This window comes from Danio rerio, chromosome 1 (genome assembly GCF_052040795.2).
Source record: "Danio rerio strain M-AB ecotype USA chromosome 1, GRCz13ab, whole genome shotgun sequence".
In the NCBI taxonomy this organism is placed as follows: Eukaryota; Metazoa; Chordata; class Actinopteri; order Cypriniformes; family Danionidae; genus Danio; species Danio rerio.
Window position 1 is genome coordinate 2507685 of NC_141021.1, and position 23417 is coordinate 2531101.

Below are 23417 nucleotides of genomic sequence, written 5' to 3' on the forward strand. Positions count from 1 at the left end.
AAAATTGGTCTTATTATCATTATGTCATTCATTTTAAATATCTCTAAAACCTGTACTGCTTCTCTTTCTCATAAATTCCCCAGTGAACTCGCTCTCGGTTCATGTTCAGAACGACTCCACATTATCCACTGGAGATTCGCTGGTGCTCTTGTGTTCGGTGATGGTGTCCGGTGCATCTGCGGTGGATCTGGACGTGACGTGGCTGCAGAACGACACGCATGTTCTGGGACATCTGAGTCGAGACGGCGTTCAGACCGACAGCAGCAGCAGCAGAGCAGTGGATGTAAAGCGTTTGGGAAAGTGGGATTATCAGTTGAAGATTCAGGATGTGGAGACGTCTGATGGCGGATTGTATACGTGCAAAGTGAATGTGTGGATTCAGCGTGACGCCGGACGATGGTATAAGGCTGCAGAGAAGATTTCTGACCCTGTACGAGTCCATGTTATTAAGCACAGTAAGTACTTTATATATCAGTCTGATGAGTTACAATGAGTGATTCATTGATTTACTGAATCAACTGAAAATGGCAAGTAAGAGATTGATGTTATGCAAGTAGGGAATAATTGAATAAGTAGGGGATAAAGTACATGCAGGCGGTTGCACATGCTTAAAGGGATAGTTCACCCAAAAAAGTGAATGTCCTGTTAATTAACTAAAAACCTGTCACCATTCACTGCCATTAAAGGAATCTCCAAGAACCACATATTGAGCTCAGAATCTTCTTTAATGTTCTACTGAAGAAAAAAAACAAGTCTCCTACATCTTGGATGTCCAGTGGAGTAAATTAACAGGAAGTTTTAATTTTTGGGTGAACTATCCCTTTAAGACGCAATAAATTAAGTCAGAAATTAGTGAGTGGCAATGCAGTGTTTGGTATGCATGAAATATGGTGTTGTTGCTTTTAAATGTTTCTTGTTTCGGTGCATTTGATGTTTGTTTTTTTGATGAGTAATTCAGTTTGTTAACTAAAGCTTTTATTATTAATAATATAACAAGCATTTTAGTAGGGATTTTATATACAGGTAGTATTGTTTCAGGTACAAACATCTTGAATAAAAGTCTTAAATATCTTGAGTGACTGAATGTATTTTCAGACATGGTAATTAAAAGTTAACTTAAAGATTTGCTACTAATTTATAATACACATTTACTTAATTATTTATTAATTCAGTATTTTTATTGAGTCACACTTTACAGCCAATTTAGTTCATCCACTTCACCTATAGCGCATGTGTTTGGACTGTGGGAGAAACCAGAGCATCCGGAAGAAACCCATGCCAACATGGGGAGAACATGCAAACTCCACACAGAAATGCCAACTGACCCGGCCGGGATTAAAACTAGCAACCTTATTGCTGTGAGGCAACAGTGCTAACCACTGAGCCACTGTGTTGCCTACATTTACTACTGATTTATTACCATTTTTTTACGTAATTATTTATTAATTCACTATTTTTATTGAGTCACACTTTACAATAAGGTTGCATTAGTTAATGTATTTACTAACATGAAATATTAATGATTGTACAGCATTTATTAATCACAGCTCAATGTTCATTCATTCATTTTCCTTTGGCTTAGTCCCTTATTTATCAGGGGTCGCCCCAGTGGAATGAACCGCCAACTATTCCAGCATATGTTTTACACAGCGGATGCCAGCTGAACCCAGCATTGGGAAACACCCATACACAGTCATTCACTCACACACTACAGCCAATTTAGTTCATCCACTTCACCTATAGCGCATGTGTTTGGACTGTGGGAGAAACCAGAGCATCCGGAAGAAACCCATGCGAACATGGGGAGAACATGCAAACTCCACACAGAAATGACAACTGACCCAGCCGGGATTAGAACTAGCAACCTTATTGCTTTGAGGCAACCACTGAGCCTACATTTACTACTGATTTATTACCATTTTTTTACTTAATTATTTATTTATTTACTATTTTTATTGGGTCACAGCTTTTAATAGGGTTGCATTAGTTGATGTATTTACTAACATGAAATAATAATGAACAATACGTGTACAGCATTTATTAATGATAGTTCAACGTTCATTCATTAATTCATTCATTCATTCATCCGGCTCAGTCCCTCATTTATCAGGTGTCACCACAGTGGAATGAACCGCCAACTATTCCAGCATATGTTTTATGCAGCAGATGCCCTTCCAGCCGCAACCAACCACTGGGAGTCACCCATACACACTCATTCAGACACACACTCATACACTACAGCCAATTTAGTTCAACAATTCCCCTAGCTCATGTGTTTGGACTGTGGGGGAAACCGGAGCACCCGGAGAAAACCCATGCCAACATGGGGAGAACATGCAAACTCCACAGAGAAATGCCTACTGACCTAGCCAAGACTCGAACCAGCAATCTTCTTGCTGTGAGGCGATCGAGCTAACCACTGAGCCACCGTGCTGCCTAGTTTAATATTTACCAATGTATTGTTTACATCCAAATTGATAGTTAACATTAGTTAATGCACTGTGAGATGAACATCAACTAACAATGAACTTTATTTTCATTAACTAACATTAACAAATATAAATAAACACTGTAATAAATGGTTTGTTCAAAATGTTAGTAAATACATTACAGTTTTTCTAGTTTGCTTTGACCTGGTTAAAGAAACTAGGTTCCTCTTCATTTTCATTATCACTATGCCAGCAGAGCAGAGCACCGGTCCTGCAAATGCGTAAACCCTTTCTCATTGGGTTGACACATTTTCCCCACCATTTTTCCAAACAGTTAACACAGATGTCATTCAAGCAGTCCAAACTCCATTGTTTTAGCTATGGTAACCAAACAGAATCCATCTATTCCTAACTATTAAAAGCTACCAACATCAGTATGAAATCACTGAAGCACCGGTTTGACATTCCTTCACACAAATCTTCAATTAGCCATCATTCTGCAAACCTTATAAAAACGATGGAAGCTCTGTGTTGTTCTGTGCCAGCATTGATGGAGGAGGTCAATATGGCTATATCCTATACTCCCAATAATTTTGACTGTATATTAGTTCACATGTGTTTTCTCTAATATTTACAGTATTTTATTACTTTTGTCTGTTTTTTTATATACAGTATTTCAGTTTTCAGCCACAGTTTGAAAAATGTCATGAATTCAATATATATTCAATCAAAGCACATCTTATTCTTGATCCAATTCTTTGCAAAAAGGCGAATTTGACAGCCCAAATAGAGACAACAAATGCCATTGGCTATAAGCTACAATGGCAAGCAATGGTGGTGCATTTTGAGTTCTGTATTTTGTATTTTGTCGTCCATTGTGTAATGATTAATTGAAAGAGCTCATATACTTGTTTGCAAGTTGTGTTGTTTGAAGGTAAAACTAGCTTTTGTTGCATATGTTAAATGTTTTGACACGATATGTGCCTTTTGCAAGCAAAATGTGTCATTTTGACCATGAGTGCCGCTGTTTAGGGCTGTGTGTTAACTGTTTTGAAAATGTGGAGTTTCAGTTGACAACTGCATCCAAGCAATCGAGAAAAACTGTAATATTATCTACTACAACCTTATAAGTAAAGTGATACCCCTTCTTTGAAGTAATTTCTCCTATGCTGTACCAGTCTAATATATCTTCTTTTTTCTGGAGTGTAATTTATAATATCATGATATAAACAACAGCCAGCAGTGTCTCATATTTTGTGACATTTTAAGAAAATGCCATGTGAAGTGCTTTACAGTGTTTTCTGCTTCACCCAGAGCTTCTGCCGTCATCCATAAAATATTAGTTTGATTATTTGGTATTTAAATGACATTAAAAGCATGATATGCCTTGTTTATGAGTGCATTGAAAGACGTCTTTCAAAGCCTAGAGATGATTATTAGAAGAGGATTTGCTGGATTATATAGATAAAATAGATGTTATTTTCAGCTTTTTTGATCGTATGGCAGTATTTTTGCATTCAGTCTAATATTATTATTTATAAATACATATGTTATGTGTATGAACATGCTAAACAGAACTATTCGTATAGATATATATCAGTAAAATCTAAAAACATTACCAGATTTACAGCAAAAATAGGCAGTTGTACATGTTTTTGTGTGTCTGTATGTAAGTGTGTGTATGTGTGTGTTTGAATGTGTGTGTGTGTGTGTGTGTGTGTTTGTGTGTGTGTGTGTGCATGATTGTCCATGTGTTTGTGTGCATGTGTTTACAGTGTGTATGTGTGTGTGTGTCAGTGACTGTGTGCATGTGTGTGTATCTTAGTGTCTGTATGTGTGTTTAAATGTGCATGTGTATTTTTTTGAGCGTGTGTGCATATATGTATGTGCATGTGTGTACATGTTTGTGAATGTGTGCATGTGTTAATGGTGTGTGTGCGAGTAAGTGTGTGCAAATGTGTGTAAGTGCATGCTTGTGCATGTTAGTATGTGTGCATTCATGTGTATGTTAGTGTGTGTATGTGTGTGTTTGAATGTGCGTGTGTGTTTTTTTTTGAGGGTGTGTGCATATGTGTGTATGTGCATGATTGTGCATGTGTGTACATGTTCGTGACTGTATGTCTGTGTGTTTTTTTGAGGGTGTGTGCATATGTGTGTAAGTGCATGTGTGTGCATGTGCATGTTAGTATTTCTTTATGTATGTGTATATTAGTGTGTGTATGTGTGTGTTTGAATGTGTGTGCATATGTATGTATTTGCATGATTGTGTGTGTTTACATGTTCCTGAATGTGTTTACAGGCATGTTTGTACGTGTGTGTTTGTGTGTGTGAGTGTGTGCATGTGTGTATTTGCATGTTTTTGCATGTGTACGCACGTGTATGTTAGTATGTGTGCATGTATGTGTGTGTGCTTGCATGTTTGTATGTTAGTATGTGTGCATGTATGTGCGTGTGCATGTTAGTGTGTGTGTGTGTGTGTGTGTGTGTCAGCAATTTGTAAATGTGTGTGTACATGCATGTTCTTGTACTCATATGTTTGTGTGTGGGTGATTGTGTACATTTCTGTGTGTGTGTGTGTGTGTGTGTGCATACATATTTGTGCATCTGTGTTTGTTCATGGGTATGCGTGTGTGCATGCATGTGTGTTTATGCACATGTGTGTGTACAGTATGTTGATGTTTGTGTGTGTTTGAGTCACTAATGCAGCAGAGGATTGTGGGTGGTCGTCCTGATGAAGCACTGCTGTCTGATTTACAGGCTTAAAGCCAGTTGCTCATGTTAAAGTCAGCGCTAATCGTTTGGATCTCGTTGTCAGATTGATTAACAGAGAAGAGCTTCAACCTGTTTATTCTCAACTACAGTCAAAGAGATGAAGTAGTTCACCATAAAAGGAAAACTCTGCTGCTGCACACACACTCATTTCATGGAAACACACAGGACGTTTTTGAGAACTGTCAAGCTCTGAAATTGACAAAAAAACTAAAACACTTAAAAGTTTTCAGTGACATTTTAGTTTGTAATGTTTGTAAAAAGTTTGTTATCTTATTTACTGACAATGCAGTTATTACTGTATTTGCACATACTTGCTAATGTTAGTTAATGACATTAATACAGTTGTTTATTTTTAATTATCACAGTGCAATAATTAATGTTAATAAGCTTAACTTTGAATTTTAATAATGCAATAGTAAACGTTGAACTGTGATTAAAAATGATGTACAATATTGTTCATGCTTGTAGGTAAATACAATAACTAATGATTATAATTGATTACTTTATAATTAATAAATTGTATTATGTAATACCTATAGTTCATATTATTTATATAAGATAAATATAAAATCATAACTAGGCTAGGCAGTGGCGCAGTAGGTAGTGCTGTCGCCTCACAGCAAGAAGGTCGCTGGTTCGAACCTCAGCTCAGTTGGCGTTTCTGTGTGGAGTTTGCATGTTCTCCCTGCCTTCGCGTGGGTTTCCTCTGGGTGCTCCACTTTCCCCCACAGTCCAAAGACATGCGGTACAGGTGAATTGGGTAGGCTAAATTGTCCGTAGTGTATGAGTGTGTTTGAATGTGTGTGTGGATGTTTCCCAGACATGGGTTGCAACTGGAAGGGCATCCGCTGCATAAAAACTTGCTGGATAAGTTGGCGGTTCATTCCGCTGTGACGACCCCGGATTAATAAAGGGACTAAGCCGACAAGAAAATGAATGAATGAACTAATTATAATTTATTTATATTTATTAGAATTTACCATTATTATACAATTTTTCATGACTTAATGAGTGGTTATATAATATATATGTCTATATTTGTAAAACAAATTGTTGATTAATGTTAATATTTAAACAAAAATAAACCTAAAAGCCTTTAACAAGTAAAATATTTACATTTTTATTGTATATATGTTGAAAATTATAGGAATTTTAAGTATTATTTGTAGTCATCTCTTAATAAATGAATTATTTTACAGACATATTAATTAGAAAAGTAATTAAAATACAATATTTAATTAGTAATTATTAATTTCTTCTTTGAAGTAACTGACTCAACATTGCTCCTGACAAAAAAATAATGACTTGTAGAGCCTAAATTCATTGGTTTTACTGTAAATGTAAAGACATTTAATCTGTGCTGACCCACACCCACTTGTTAATCTCAGTTAATGAACTGTTATTACTGGTTTTCCAGTATCTGAACACCACCCTGCTCACGTCACTCCTATAAGACGCATTATATTTCCAGACTCTCACTCTCATTTCTGCAGAAAAGACTTTTTTTCTGTTTTGTCTGTTGTTTCTGATGTGTGGAGCTGCTGGTGTCTGAACCTGAGCGTGTGTTTTTGTGTGGGACGCTCAGAAGTATTGTGTTTCTCTGCTTTGTTTTCTCACTTCCTTCACTTTTGACAAGTTAGCTCAATCCTGATCTTTTCACTCAAAGGCTGCCTCATATACACAGTACTGTTCAAGATGAAACACTAATACTCTGATATATCTGTTTAATGTTAATTATTTCTGTATTATAAAGCTTCAAATTCAGCATTGTTACTCCAGTCTTCTGTGTCACATGACAGACAGATAGACAGACAGACAGACAGACAGACAGACAGACAGACAGACAGACAGATAGATAGATAGATAGATAGATAGATAGATAGATAGATAGATAGATAGATAGATAGATAGATAGATAGATAGATAGATAGATAGATAGATAGATAGATAGATAGATAGATAGATAGATAGATAGATAGAGATAGAAGAATCTCTATCTATAGATAGATAGATAGATAGATAGATAGATAGATAGATAGATAGATAGATAGATAGATAGATAGATAGATAGATAGATAGATAGATAGATAGATAGATAGATAGAGATAGAAGAATCTCTATCTATAGATAGATAGATAGATAGATAGATAGATAGATAGATAGATAGATAGATAGATAGATAGATAGATAGATAGATAGATAGATAGATAGATAGATAGATAGATAGATAGATAGATAGATAGATAGATAGATAGATAGAAGAATGGGTAGATGGATGGACGGACGGACAGACAGACAGACAGACAGACAGACAGACAGATAGATAGATAGATAGATTTATAGATAGATAGATAGATAGATAGATAGATAGATAGATAGATAGATAGATAGATAGATAGATAGATAGATAGATAGATAGATAGATAGATAGATAGATAGATAGATAGATAGATAGATAGATAAATAGAAGAATGGGTAGATGGATGGATGGATGGACGGACGGACGGACGGACGGACGGACGGACGGACGGACAGACAGACAGACAGACAGACAGACAGACAGACAGACAGACAGACAGACAGACAGACAGACAGATAGATAGATAGATAGATAGATAGATAGATAGATAGATAGATAGATAGATAGATAGATAGATAGATAGATAGATAGATAGATAGATAGATAGACACAGACAGATAGACAGACAGACAGACAGATAGATAGATAGATAGATAGATAGATAGATAGATAGATAGATAGATAGATAGATAGATAGATAGATAGATAGATAGATAGATAGATAGATAGATAGATAGATAGATAGATAGATAGATAGATAGATAGATAGACACAGACAGATAGACAGACAGACAGACAGATAGATAGATAGATAGATAAATAGATAGATAGATAGATAGATAGATAGATAGATAGATAGATAGATAGATAGATAGATAGATAGATAGATAGATAGATAGATAGATAGATAGACACAGACAGATAGACAGACAGACAGACAGACAGATAGATAGATAGATAGATAGATAGATAGATAGATAGATAGATAGATAGATAGATAGATAGATAGATAGATAGATAGATAGATAGATAGATAGATAGATAGATAGACACAGACAGATAGACAGACAGACAGACAGATAGATAGATAGATAGATAGATAGATAGATAGATAGATAGATAGATAGATAGATAGATAGATAGATAGATAGATAGATAGATAGATAGATAGATAGATAGATAGATAGATAGATAGATAGATAGATAGATAGATAGATAGATACAGACAGATAGACAGACAGACAGACAGATAGATAGATAGATAGATAGATAGATAGATAGATAGATAGATAGATAGATAGATAGATAGATAGATAGATAGATAGATAGATAGATAGATATAGATAGATAGATAGATAGATAGATAGATAGATAGATAGATAGATAGATAGATAGATAGATAGATAGATAGATAGATAGATAGACAGGCAGATTAAATACAGGTGTTTGTGTTGTAAGATCAAAGTGCAGTGATGTTGTAGTTGAAGCGTGTGTTATGGTGGTTTTGTGATCAGTGCAGTAAATGCTGTATAGTGTTGAAGTTAATGCAGTGTGTGTGTGTGTGTGTGCTGAAGTAAAGCAGTGAAGTGCACGAACACCACGCTGACACACTGTACCGCCTCAAACCCATGCCATATGTTCAGGGCTCTTCTAAAGGAACTCGTAGTGAATTGTTGTGGAAACAGCTGAAGTCTCCGTCCGGGTTTCTCTTCTCATTTTTTCTTGTCATGCACTGATGGATGATTCGTGCCGCTCCAACTCATTAGCGTTAATGATTTTAAGACCTGGTGAGCGCAGCAGCCAAGAGCCATGTTAATTCTGTGCAGTTTGTTCATTTAGTATATAAACTCTGTGCAAATAGGTGGGGTTGTTTGACGTAAAATTTAGAAATTACTTTTACAACCCAGGCTTATTCTGATTACGTACCCCTGTATACATTTCTGGAGAGCGCCAAAGACGCCCCAGGAGATATGTTTTTTTGCAGTTTTTGTTTTCACAAATCCAGCAGACACCGCTGTATGTGCTTTTTCAAATCTCAAATTTCTCTTGCGAGTGCCATTCTCACCTGCTGTTCTTGTGTAAATCCACTAGAGGCCGATGTCGACTGACTGACCAACCGACTGACCCACTCACCCTTCCATATATACAAAACCTGTGTTTTCAAAAGCAATCCAGAAAAAGAAAAGCCCTCGCCTGATTTTTACCCTGTTTTCAGATTTTACCACATTTTCACCATATTATTTACTTGTTTATTTAATTTTTTGGCTTTTGTCTTACCTGCTTTCTGGAACCGTTCTTCACCAGACACTAACCCTGTTGTTGTGGTCAATCAGTCTCTGAACAATCCTCAGATGTTGCGAATGTATCAGTCTAGATGAGTAAGCATGTGTGTCCTGGCGGAGTGCATGTATGAATATGTAGTCCATCAAAGGCGGAAGTGTAGTCCATGGTTGTTGTGAGTGGGGACCAGTGATCAATGGAGTAAGATCGCTGGTTATCGTGACGCTTTTCGGCATTTCAAATTTCTCTCGTGAGTGCTGTTTGTGCCCGCTTCTCGCGTAAACACACCAGAGACCGCTGTCGACCGTCTGTCTGACTGACTGAATGATTGACTGTGCGACCGGCCAATCGACTGACCCACCCTCCTCTTTCCCTAAACCCAACCAATTTTACAGATCGACCCGGCCACCCACTTCCCTAAACCCTATGAACAATTTACAAAAGCAAGCCAGAAAAAGAAAAGCCCTCGCCTGATTTTACCACGTTTTCAGATTTTACCACATTCTCACCTTGTTATTTACTTGCTTATTTAATTTTTTGGCTACTGTTTTTGTCTTACCTGCTTTCTGGAACTGTCTCAAACCCCCTCATCTTTGTCAAGTCCTCTCTTCATCTCAAGTCCACTGATCTACATGCCAAGCCACTGGCCAAACTGGTAACAGTGGAAAAGCTGTCCACACAGAGGTAAGCGGTCAGCTAGTAAGCATGAAAAGGAGTGGCGTCATATCGCCCTGTAGAGTTTGTTTTAAAGATGTACATACTTCTGGCTACACAATTTGCGATCTCCAGGAGTGTATATAGGCCTGCTTTTTCAGAATGAGCACATGTTGAGTCAGTCAATCAGTTAACAGCGGCCTCTGGTGCATTTACATGAGAACAGCAAGCACGAACGGCACTCGCGAGAGAAATTTGAGATCTGAAAAAGCGCACACAGCAGCCTCTGATGCATTCGCGAAAACAAAAACTGCAAAAAATATAGCTCCTGGGATGTATTTAGCGCTCTTCAGAAATGTATATAGAGGTACGTAGTCAGAATGAGCCGACTTTGCTCACCAAACGTACCTGCAGCGCTAGATGTTTACAGGCCAGAGAACGTGAGCTAAAGTCTGCTAGTGTTGAGTGAATGTCTGTGCTGAAGAGGCTCTTGTTAAAGCAGATTGACAGCCACTCCTGAGGGCTTGGTTTCATTCCCAGGACACTCCGTTTTCCTCCATAGTGACCGGCTCTACAGAGACATTCATCTCCTGTGCTCTGTTTGTCCGGTTAAAGAAACACATTGTGGAGCTTCTCTGGCCTTGTCTTTATTTATCTGTGTTTAACTAGAGCTCTCTCCTGCTTGCTGAACCGTCAGTCCGTCACATCAGCAAACTGTGCTCAGAATAATAAAGTACTTCTGAAAACTTTTAGAAAGTAATTAGCTGACAGTGGCAGATAGAGCTGCTGCTGCTAAAGCATTGAAGATATCTAAAATCTGTTTGAACTAGTGTTATTTTTCTGTTTTATTTACATGATTTTAGTTTATGTACAGCGGGGGTAATAAATTTTGAACACGTCTTGTTTTTTCCTGGGAATAATATTTCGCTGTTGACATGGAATTGAAGCAGATTTTGCTAAAAACCCAAACAACACAAGCATAAAAATAAAACAAAACAAGAAAATCTGAACAAATTGTGTGTAATAATAACAATGAAATGACACGAGGAGAAATCTCTGTACTACTGAAGTGTGTTTAATACTTTATATTAAAGGTTTTTTTGTGCTGGTAGCTTAAAGGCGCCTCTCATATGGGGAATGAAGTCACATGCATTGCTCAGGTGTGAGCTTCTCACAGACATCAACAGTGTCAAAATCTTGATAGTTCTGTGAGTCTGATCTATCAAATTTGAGCTTCATTTTGTATTTTCTATTGGATTCAAGTCAGGTGATTGGCTGGGCCATTCTACATCTTGATTTCCTTTCTCTGAAAGCATCTGAGAGTCTCCTTGGCTGTGTTTTGGATCATTGCTGAAGAACTACTGAGAAATTTCAGCTGCTGTCTGGGCTTTCCCTGTCGAACTACACCTCCCTTTCTTTATGTGTTTACCACTTTTTCCCTGCATTATTCATTTTATAACACAAAACTTCATTTGTAAACTAATTAGTTTAGACTTCTTTGCATATATGGGTTTCTTTGGTTGGTACCAACATCTGGAAAAAAATTCAAGTTAACAGCACATTTAAAAATATGTTTTCTGAGAAAAATGGTGACGTGTTCAATGTTTATTTTCCCCACTGTATACTGTTATTTTATACTTATTTTTTATTTTTAGTCATTTTTAAAGTTTTTATTTTGCAAATATATATATTTATTTAGTTAATTAGGCAAAAAAAAAAAAGCTTTAAAAAGTTTTAATCTGTTTTGGTTTTACAAAAAAGCATATAGATTTTTGCAAATTTTTTACATAGTAATTCCTGCGTAATTATTTGATTGTTTTCAGAAAAAGATAAGACAAGTTTATTTATAGCACATTTCATACACAATGGTAATTCACATTACACAAACAAGAATAAAAGAAACATAAAAAACAACAGGTTTAAGAAATAAAAATTCATTAATTTTCTTTTCAGCTTAGTCCCTTTATTAATCTGGGTTATATAAAAATAAAATATTTTAAAAATCTAAATTATTTTTTCAACACATTTCTAATCATAATAGTTTTAATAACACATTTCTAATAACTGATTTATTTTATGTTTGCCATGATGACAGTAAATATTATATGACTAGATATTCTTCAAGACACTTAAAGTGACATTTAAAGGCTTAACTAGGTTAATTACTGTAGGGTAAAGTTAGGGTATTTAGACAAGTTATTGTGTAATGATGGTTTGTTTTGTAGACAATCGAAAAAATATATAGCTTAAAGGGGCTAATAAAATTAACCTTAAAATGGGTTTTAAAAAATTAAAAACTGGTTTTGTTCTACCCAAAATAAAACAAATAAGACTTTCTCCTGAAGAAAAAATATTATGGGAAATACTGTGAAAAATTCCTTGCTCTGTTAAACATCATTTGGGAAATATCTAAAAAAGAAAAAAAATTTAATGGGGGGCTAATAGTTCAGACTTTATATACTGTGTGTATATATATATATATATATATATATATATATATATATATATATATATATATATATATATATATATATATATATATATAGTTATATATAGTTATGTTTCTGAAAACAGATCTCGGTAATGTCTTAAATTGTCCTCAGATTCTTGAAAAACAAAAATCTGCTATCTAAGCCCATTAAATAGTTCAATATGAGCTGATTTCTAATCTCAAATGCAGTTATTTTAAGCAATATGTTTTTATTTATTTCTGTAACGCCACAACTTTGACAACCTGCACAGATTTAAGTAGCCATTTACTTCAAGAAGGCCTATTATGTCCAGTTTTACAAGTTGTAAAATGCATCTCTGATGTCTCCAAAGAGTGTGCGTGTGAAGTTTCAGCTCAAAATACCACACAAATAAAAATACCACACAAGTCTTGATCCTAATTGTGGCATTTTGCTGATTGCCGCTTTAAATTCAAATGAGATTGTGCTCTTTTCAAAAGAGGGCGGAGCTACAGATGCCTATGTGTCAGCATAGTGGCACATTCAAAAACAAGATTGACGTCCTATGCTAATGGGGGAGAGATAGTCACTAGTGGGCGGGGCTTTCCCCCTCTGATGACACATACAAAGGGAGAATGCCAATCAAAGTGTTTCTGCAGTTTTTATCAAGTCTAATTGAAAAACAATCAAGTTAATACATTTTTTCCATTAGAAGCTGGATATATTCACACACACAACAGTATTTAAAGCCCTTATAAAAGTGATTTTGGAATAATAGCTCCCCTTTAATGTCAAACTGATGGATTAAAGCCATATTTGCTTCAAATATTCAGAGCCAAAAAATATCCCTTGATGCAGATGAACATTCTCTGTGTGCTATTATTATTAGACTCTAAGTGGGTGGAGCTTATAAAACAGGAAGTGATGCGGATGAGAGCCTGATAGTACAGATGGTCTGGGTGATTCAGTCTCCATGACGTCCAAAAAGCTTAAAACCCACCAGCATGATTGAGTCTGGATGGTGTTCATTTGCTGGTGGGTTTTTCTGAGGTGTTTGTGCATGTCGAGGTTGTGTGTGTGTGTTTGTGTGTGTGTGTGGGAGAGAACAGGGTTTTCTTTGGGCCGCTGTAAGTCTTTGTGTGTGTCTAGTACTGTTTGGTGAAGCGTGAAGGTCCCAGCTGTATAGGAAACAGAGCAGGGAGTCCTCCATCGGGCACAGAGCCCAAAAACACTTGACACTGAGAGCCTGGAGACGGGATGGACATCGCAACACTTCAGAGAGTGTGTGTTTGCGCACGTGAGGGTGTTTGGAGGTCTATTGCCATTCATTTACACTGTCTTTTTGCTATAGTAAACAATTTTATAAAGTCATTCCTCACCATTCGATTAATAATACAGATTAGGAGTTTTGCATCGAATGTTTGGGTTTCTAGCTTCCTGTTTTTATTGTTTGTTTGGACTTTAGTTTAGTAATCAGCCTTAAGTAATAGTTTAGTTTCCATAATGTATTTTTATTTTATTATTTTTATTTTAGTAGTTTTCATGTTTGCAATAGCAAGACTTGAAGTTATTGCTGCAAAACTGTATTTTAACGATTACTTTTGACCAATCGGGAAGTCCTATAGTGACCCCCTGAAAGCCAAAATACCCTAGCAACCATTCTGAACACCCTAGCAACCATATATATCACCTGTCACCTATTCAAAATGCCTCAGCAACTACTTTGACCTTAGAAACCAATAAGACAGCTTGTCAATCACCCCTAGCAAGCGTTCTGAACACCCCAGCAACCACTCTGAACACCCTTTGCAACCAATCAGACCTCTATCATTTACTATAATCCCCACACAACCATTCTGCATTCCCTAGCAACCTATATAACCCCCTAGCAACTACTCTGAACACCCTAGCAACCACTCTGAACACCCTTTGCAACTAGTCAGACGCCTATCAATCTCTAAGACTCTTTTGCAACCTCTACTATGAACACCCTAGCAACCATTCTGAACACCACAACAACCATTGCACCCTAACAACCATTTAAAGCACCCTAGCTAGTAATCTGAAATCTGTACACCCAAGCAACCACTATGAAACCACTTAGAATATTCAGACCCCCAACCACCCACTATGACCCCCCTAGCAACCCCTCTGAACACCTGAACAACAATTCCGACCCCCTGCAACCATTCAGAACACCATAGCAATCATTACTGCACACTGCATTTTTCTCTCTCTCTTTTTCTCTCTCTCTCTCAGATCCGGAGTACACTGCTGTTCTGAGCTCCTCTGTGACTGCAAAGTTTTCCGGCGACCCAACTGAGTTGGAATGTAAAGTTATGAACGTGTCGAATCTGCGCAGCGGCAGACTGGGAGTGTCGTGGCTCTACAGGGATCTTCAGCCTAATGGTACTCCAGGTTCGACTCAAACCGTCGCTTCTTTGGATGAAAACGGGACTCTTGTTCCAGGTAGGGCGTTTAAGAGCCGTGTGGAGGCGGGGCTTATCACAGCCACCCGGGCGGAGCCTTTCATGTTTAAGCTCCGCCTCCTGCACACAACGGATGCAGATGCTGGGGAATATATGTGTGTAGTGAGCGCGTGGATCCCATCTCCACATGGACACTGGAAAAAGGTGGCAGAGCATCTGACACCGGCAGTTAAAGTCAGCTTTGCTAACAAACGTAAGTGTGCATGCTTTTCAACTGTTATTTAAGCTTTTTTTAAGTTTAACTTAAAAACTTTTAACCCTTTCTGTCATATTTATTTTATTCATTCATTCATTTTCTTTTCGGCTTAGTCCCTTTATTAATCTGGGGTTGCCACAGCAGAATGAACCGCCAACTTATCCAGCATATGTTTTACGCAACGGATGCCCTTCCAGCTGCAACCGTTTACTGGGAAACAATCATACACAATCATTCACTACGGTCAATTTTACGGTCACAGCCAATTCACCTGTACCGCTTGTCTTTGGACTGTGGGGGAAACCGGAGCACCCAGAGAAAACCCACGCGAACGCAAGGAGAACATGCAAACTCCCAACAGAAGTGCCAACTGACCCAGCAGAGGCTCGAACCAGCAACCTTCTTGCTGTGAGGTGACAGCATTACCTACTGCGCCACCGCATCACCCCAAATTTATTTTAGTTTATTATAATTTTATTGTGTCGTCAATTTTATGTTATGCTGTTTTTATGGTATGGTATTTTGTCCTGTAAGTGTGTGTAAACCTTTAATAATAATAGTAATAATAGTAATATATCTCATTATACAGTTTATGGTTTAAAATTATTATTTATTAAATATATCTTTTAAAAATTATCATGATGTCGATAACTACTACTACTTTTATAAAAATTATTTAGAAAATTTCGGTTTCAGAATTTAAATTTTTTTATTATTATTATTATTACTACTACTACGACTACTACTACTACTACTAATAATAATAATAATAATAGTAATAGTATATCTTATTATAATACACCTTTTGGTTTAAAACAGTTCTGAATGAAATATAATACATTATTAAATGCTCCTGTTGATTACTACTACTACTTTTATTATCATTTAGAAAATTTGGGTTTAAGAAAAAATAAGTATTTGGCTTATTATTATTATTATTATTAATAATACTAATAAAAATAAATAAATAAATAAAAATAATAGTATATCATAAAAAATAATAAAATAAAATAAATTAAGAACATTTACTCTTTGTTTAATACTGCTCTTTATTAAATGGAATTAAATTGATGATGATGATGATGATGATGATTACTACTATTAATGTTATTATTTTAAAAAATTGGGTTTAAGAGTGTTTAATTTTGATGAACATAATAATAATAAGATTAATAGCTGTGGCGCAGTAGGTAGTGCTGTCGCCTCGCAGCAAGAAGGTCACTGGTGGGTCGAGCCTCAGCTGGGTCAGTTGGCGTTTCTGTGTGGAGTTTGCATGTTCTCCCTGCGTTCGTGGGGGTTTCCTCCGAGTGCTCCGGTTTCCCCCACAGTCCAAAGACATGCGGTACAGGTGAATTGGGTAGGCTAAATTGTCCATAGTGTATGAGTGTGTGTGTGAATGAGTGTAAATGGATGTTTCCCAGTGTTGGGTTGTGGCTAGAAGGGAATCTGCTGTGCAAAAATGTGCTGGATAAGTTGGCGGCTCATTCCGCTGTGGCGACCCCGGATTGATAAAGGGACTAAGCCAAAAATGAATGAATGAATGAGTTATTATTATTATTTTATATTATTATTATTATTATTATTATTATTATTTAATACTATTATGCAATGGCACTTTTAGTTAGAAAACATATTATAATGTAGTTATTAGATATTATAAATAATATTCTTTAAAACATACTATTAATAACATTACTATTATTTTTATTATCAAAAAATAATAATCCTCATAAAGATTATACTTCAAAATATGCTTTATAAATTATAGCATAGCATAGTCAGGTAGCATGAATAAGCAGTTAAGATCAGCAAGTTTTACTAAGAAGACCAACAAACTGTTTTTTACTGCTGTATGTATGAAGGATATCCAGCAATGTCTACTCTTCCTCAGACACCTGTGAATATGCCAAATGTTCACGCTTCTATTCTGGTGTGACTTATGACATCTCAGCTCATTGATTTCCCGCATCATTTGTATAATTACCTGAACAGAAGCACATCTGCATAACTCTCTCTCTCTCTGTGTTTCTGTAATGGCGAATTCTCTGATTGGTGAGGAAGGATAAATGATGCTGTTTGTGTTTTATTGTGATGTGCTGGGCTGATGCTCTTCTCCACAGGCTGCTGTTCATTCTGACATGCTGTACGGTTACGCTCAGTACTGTCACTTCACAATGTTTTACAGCTGCAATTGCAGATATAATGACCTCAAAGAACATTTGGCATAATTTTGCCATTATCTAATATTGCTGCTGCTATATTGGGGCAGTTCTTTATATTCCAAGGCTTGCCAATAGATTGTCTTACGTAATGCAGGAGTGATAACTTTCTTCGAAAGGGAAGACATTGAGCTCTATTGTAAAAATAAAATGCAATGTGTTGCATCATAAGTATATTCCTGCATACTGTTCAGATGTGACTCATATTTCAAAGTTTGTTTGGTGTGATCAAGGCCTAACGAATCATTGACAGTTCTGAGATCAGTTTTCTGCATGTTTACCTCTCAGGTCCTGTTCTGGGTGTGGTGGCTCGTCGTCTCCGTGAAGCCACAGCCGTGGGCTCCACATTTGAGATGAGCTGCCAGGCCAGTGTCCAGAACCTTCCGTCTGGATCCGCGTTCTCCATCTCTGTGCTGTCCGAGGAGTCCGTGGGAGCATCCGGCCGCAGACGGGCCTCGCTGGACCCTGACCTGCTCTTGAAGCTGGAGGATGTTGGCGAGCCGGCCCGGAGCCACAGCCTGATGCTGCTGAAGACAAAGAAGACGGAGTTTGAGTTTCGCATCCCGGCAGTTCGGCTGAGTGACCGCGGCTTTTACTACTGCGAGATGAAGGCCTGGACCAGGCAGATCGGGGACGAATGGGTGGAAGTGGCCAAAGGACTTTCCAATAAAGTCCAGATCGCCTTCACACACAAAGGTACACTCAAAAAATATATATATATTTTTGCTCGTTCTACTTCTTTAAAATGAGCTGAAACAACACAATTTTCTGATATTTCTTAGAGACAGCTTAATTTTTTTATGTTCAATCCACATACATTTTTTAAAAGTGTTAAGTTAACTTACTCAATTTGTGTTGGGACAACATGAATGTATTGTGTGGAACCCATTGTATACTTTTTACACTGTTGGTAAACTGGGAAGGGTCTTTTTTTTGCTTCAAAGCTCAAATTGAATACATTTAAATTATTATATGTTCATGCTAATACTGGTACTACTAAAACATCTTAGACTACAACTACAGTTACTACTACTATGAGTACTACTTTATTACTACTACTATAAACAGGGGCATTAAAAGGTAGGGCTGGATGATGAGTAGTTTACGACTACTACTACTACAATTACTACTACTATGACTACTTTTAGTACTACTACTTCTACTAATAATTTGACTACAACTACAATTACTTCAATTACTACTACTTCTATGACTACTACTACTACAATTACTACTAATATGACTATGTATTTGATTACTACAACCTTTATTACTACTATATGAGTAACATGACTACTATGACTACTACTACTACTACCACTACAGGGCTCGAAATTAACTTTTTTACTTGGTAGCACCGGTGCTCCCAACTTCAAATATTTAGGAGCACCAAAAAAATTTTAGGAGCACCAGAAAAAATGGAGCATCCACCAAAAATGATTGAGCACCGCTGCAAATTGTTTTTTAAGGGATTTATTGTATTTTAAAACAACATTTAATAGGACTGACAAAAACTAGAAACAACTATCTAACTAATGCTGCAAAGACATTGATATTTGTGTGCAATAATTCCAAAATGAATGTCTAATAATTAGGCCATAGAATATTAATGATGATAAAAAATTACAATAATAGTAACAATGAATTCCATTTCTCATTATGATACTGCCTTGAATGTGCATGAATTTAGGTTATCTGCTATAAAAATCTGTTAATTTATGAAAAATAATTGTTTGCATCAAACAAAAATTAAGAATTGCAGTAAGAAATATTTATTTTGTACTGCTGTTTTTATATGCATGTCAATTTAATAAATAATATTTCTGCTACAAAACAAACAAAAGATTATAATAAATCATTCAATTTAATGTTGAAAGCTGCAAAGCAGTCATCAGTAAATAAATATAAAAATAAAATACACCTCAAAAAGAATAGACAAAAGAAAGTAAGTCTCACTATCACTCTTTAAAAGTTTTGGTTTCAGTTTGTGTCAATTTAAAGGTTCAGTCTGAGCTGATTTTCATGTTTCTGTGTTAGTGGAAAGCTGGCGAGTCAGCCGACCCAATTTATGCGCAGGCAGAGCAGGACTCTTGCGCTAACCATCGGCGCAATACCGCTCTTTGTCATGAGCCACAGTTTCAGTGTAAACTTAGTAAAGGCGAGCTTCTTCGGCGATGATATGTACATTAATAGATTTGACTTTTAGCGGACATTTGCGCTAAACACGCAGTGAATGCAACGCATGGAGATTCGGGCACCTTCTCCAAGAAGCGCGTACTCGATTGATCTCAGCTGGCGGATCATTATTCACCACGTGACGTGTCATGATCGCTTTCATCTGCGCCTCAACTTTAGGTGGGGTTTGCAAACCTGTGTGCTTTAAGGTTTTACTCTTCAGTCGTTTGCATTTCCTGTGGTCATAAAAGCTCCTTCCCTGTCATCTGACAGCGGAAAACCTTGAGTGAATGACAGCTAATATGAACCAATATAGCGGCAGGGAAGAGCGATTCAGCACGTTTTTACAAAAAATCAAAACAGGTCGCACTGCAACCATTATCTGCAGTTGCACTAATGCTCCCAAATATATTATGCGGTCGCATAGATTAATTTTCGGGCGCATATGCGACCAAAATGGTCGCAATTTCGAGCCCTGCACTACTATTACTACTATTACTATAACTATTACTACTACTATGATTACTACTGTTACTACTACTGTCACTACTATTACTACTACTGCTACGACTACTACTGTTTCTACTACTACTACTACTATCACTACTATTAATACTACTACTACTATAACTATTACTACTTCTACTAATATGATTACTAATACGACTACTACTACTATTTCTACTACTACTATTACTACTACTGCTACTATAACTATTACTACTACTAATAAGATTACTACTACTACTACTACGATTATTACTGCTATTACTACTATCACTGCTGTTAAGTCTACTGCTGATATAACTATTACCACTTCTACTGATAAGATTACTACTATTACTACAACTACTACTACTACTGTTACTACTACTATCACTACTATTACTACTACTACTACTGCTATGACTACGACTACTACTATGACGACGACTACTACTACTGTTACTACTACTATAACTGTTAATACTACTACTAAAATGATTACTACTACTACTATTTCTGCTACTTCTACTGCTAAAAGAACACTACTAATAATAATAGTACTTATAATCATCATTGTTGTTTTTTGCTTCTTGCTGTTAAATATTACTAAGATGCTTTATATTTAATTTACTGTTGCAGTTTCCATTTTAATCCCCTTTACCATTTTTATTGTTGTCTATTTCTTTTTTATTGTTTTATTTATTAGGTTTTTTATTATTTGTTATTTAGGTTTATTTTAAACTTGTAAATAAGTGATGATAACATGTATATCAGAATTATTTTAGCACGCAGAATTTTATTTATTTCTATTTTCTGCTTTTTTCTTTGTCTTGTAGGACTTTGGTTTTGAAAAAAGCAAAAGTAAATAAAAAATGTAACCGCAATACAATTGAAAAATATATATTATTATATAATTATTATCATATTATTACTTTAATTATTATTATTAATCATTACTGTGGTGACACTTTAGATTTAAAGCTCTTTTTGTTATATAATATTATTAGGTACAAATTGTGATTAGTAAATATTAAAATTATTATCAGCTAAATTTTAGTATTTGTCATTATATTTGTTAGTTTTGTATGTTATTATTATGCTTAAATCTGATTGTTATCTGTTTTTAAAAATAATAATGATAATATTAAATCAATGAACAGGTGATTTTAGCATTGCATTTTTATATTTGTTTTCACTTACAGTACAGTACATGTGAAAGTTGAAAGTTTTAGTCATTGTTTAGTTTTTAAAATGTCTTATTTGTCATTTTATTTTAGTTTTTTCCATTCAACTCTTTAGTAAAGCTGAAATAAGGGCTGGTAAAAGCATCAGTGCATGTAAACGTTGGTTCTGCGATTATAGTTTATGGCTAGTTTCCAGTTTTCACAGCAGGAGGAAAGTAACACTTATGAATCGACAAACTGAGCGTGAGATTCTGACCTATAGGAAACACAGAGTGATAATGAAGAACGAAAGAGCAAACTATATATTCCTTAATCTCAGGGGGCTGTGACTACTGCAGATGTGTGAAAATGATGAATAATATCTACAAAATATACCAAATCATATTTAAGCTTCATATTCTGTGATTCATTATGTCTCATCTTCTGTTTGGAATGTACTATAAATTTTCTATTTTAGTTCCTCTTATAAAATATAATTGGATGGAGCATGTTTAAAGCCTGTAGAATCAACCACAAAATTATTAATTATTAGAATTGTGATTTCTTTTGTCTTTACCATGATGACAGTACATAATATTTTAGTTATTTTCCAAGGTATAATAATTAGCTTAAAGTGCAATTTAGCTAGGTCAATTAGGTTAGTTAGGTTAATTAAGCACAACAGTGGTTTGTTCTTTAGAAAATCAAAATATCTTTCATATTTATTAAATATTTGACTAATATTTTGACACATTAAATGATAACAATAAATTATCACAATAAATTATGACCAGTTATATTAAAGGCACTTAAAATGCACAGGTTTCTATTTTTAACAAACGCAGTTCTTTTCAACTTTCTCTTCATCAAAGAGTCCTGGAAATGTGAATATTAATGCACACTAATAAATGCTGTATGTCTGTCAGCACACCCTGCATTTGGGTTAAAAATGTCATTTAAATTGAATCTTTTAAAAAAAATAACCCAACTTTGGTTTAGTTCATATTTGACCCATTGTTAGGTATTTTTTATTTTTATTATATTTAAATTACATGTTAACCCTACTGTTGGGTTTGTCCATATTTGACCCATTGTTAAGTTAATTTTTTATTATTAAATTTAAATGACATTTTTAACCCTACTTGGTTTGTCCAGGGTTTAGACCCATTTTTGCTTGTTATAGTTTTTTTTTTTTTTTTTTTTTTTTTTTTTTTTTTTTATTTAAATGACATTTTTACCCTACTGTTTGGTTTGTCCATATAATATCCATTGTTGGGTAATGTACTTTTAAAATTAAATTTAAATGACATTTTTACCATACTGCTGTATTTGTCCATACTTTACCCATTGTTGGGTTTTTGTTTTTTTATTAAATTAAATTTTTTTGACATTTTTACCCTACTGTTGGGTTTTTCCATATTTGACCCATTTTTGGGTTGTATACTTTTTAATACATTTAAATGACATTTGTTTCTACGATTGGGTTTGTCTATATTTAACCCATTGTTGAGTAAACGTTTATTAAATTTAGATTACATTTTAATCCTATTGTTGGATTTTTTTCATATTTCATATTTCATATTTTTCATATTATTTTTTTTAAGACATATAAACCCCACTCTTGTGTTTGTGTATATTAGAACCGTTTTTGTGTTATATAGTTTTTTGTTAAATGTATATTACATTTTAACTCTACTGTTGAGTTCGTCCATACTAGACCCAATTTTTGGTTATATGCTTTTTTATCAAATTTAAATGACATTTTTTAACCCTACTCTTGGGTTTGTCCATATTTGACCCATTCTCGAGTTCTTATTTTTTTTATTACTGTACATTTAAATTACATTCATAAGCTTACTAAATTTTTGCATTATAGTGTTTTTTGTTAAATTTAAAGTACATTTTAATACTACTGTTGGGTTTGTCCATATTTGACCCAATGTTGGGTTTAGACAACAAAACATTTTTTAGAGTGTAATAATAAAGAATATATATTTGAGCATCAAATCAACATAACAGAATGA

General features: G+C 35.3%; 1 protein-coding gene across 2 annotated transcripts in view; it reads left to right on the forward strand.

Annotated features, from left to right (window-relative positions):
* The window catches only part of ptgfrnb (prostaglandin F2 receptor inhibitor b), a 68683-nt gene that overhangs the window by 22571 nt on the left and 22695 nt on the right, over positions 1 to 23417 (forward strand). For both annotated transcript variants that reach the window (XR_015476067.1, XM_087236611.1), the window contains exons 4-6: positions 84 to 455; positions 14925 to 15347; positions 17858 to 18265. Coding sequence is in view for 1 of the 2 variants with exons in the window: in XM_087236611.1 (XP_087092737.1) it covers positions 84 to 455; positions 14925 to 15347; positions 17858 to 18265 (1203 nt within the window). In the remaining variant the exon portion in view is untranslated. The remainder of the gene's footprint in view (positions 1 to 83; positions 456 to 14924; positions 15348 to 17857; positions 18266 to 23417) is intronic.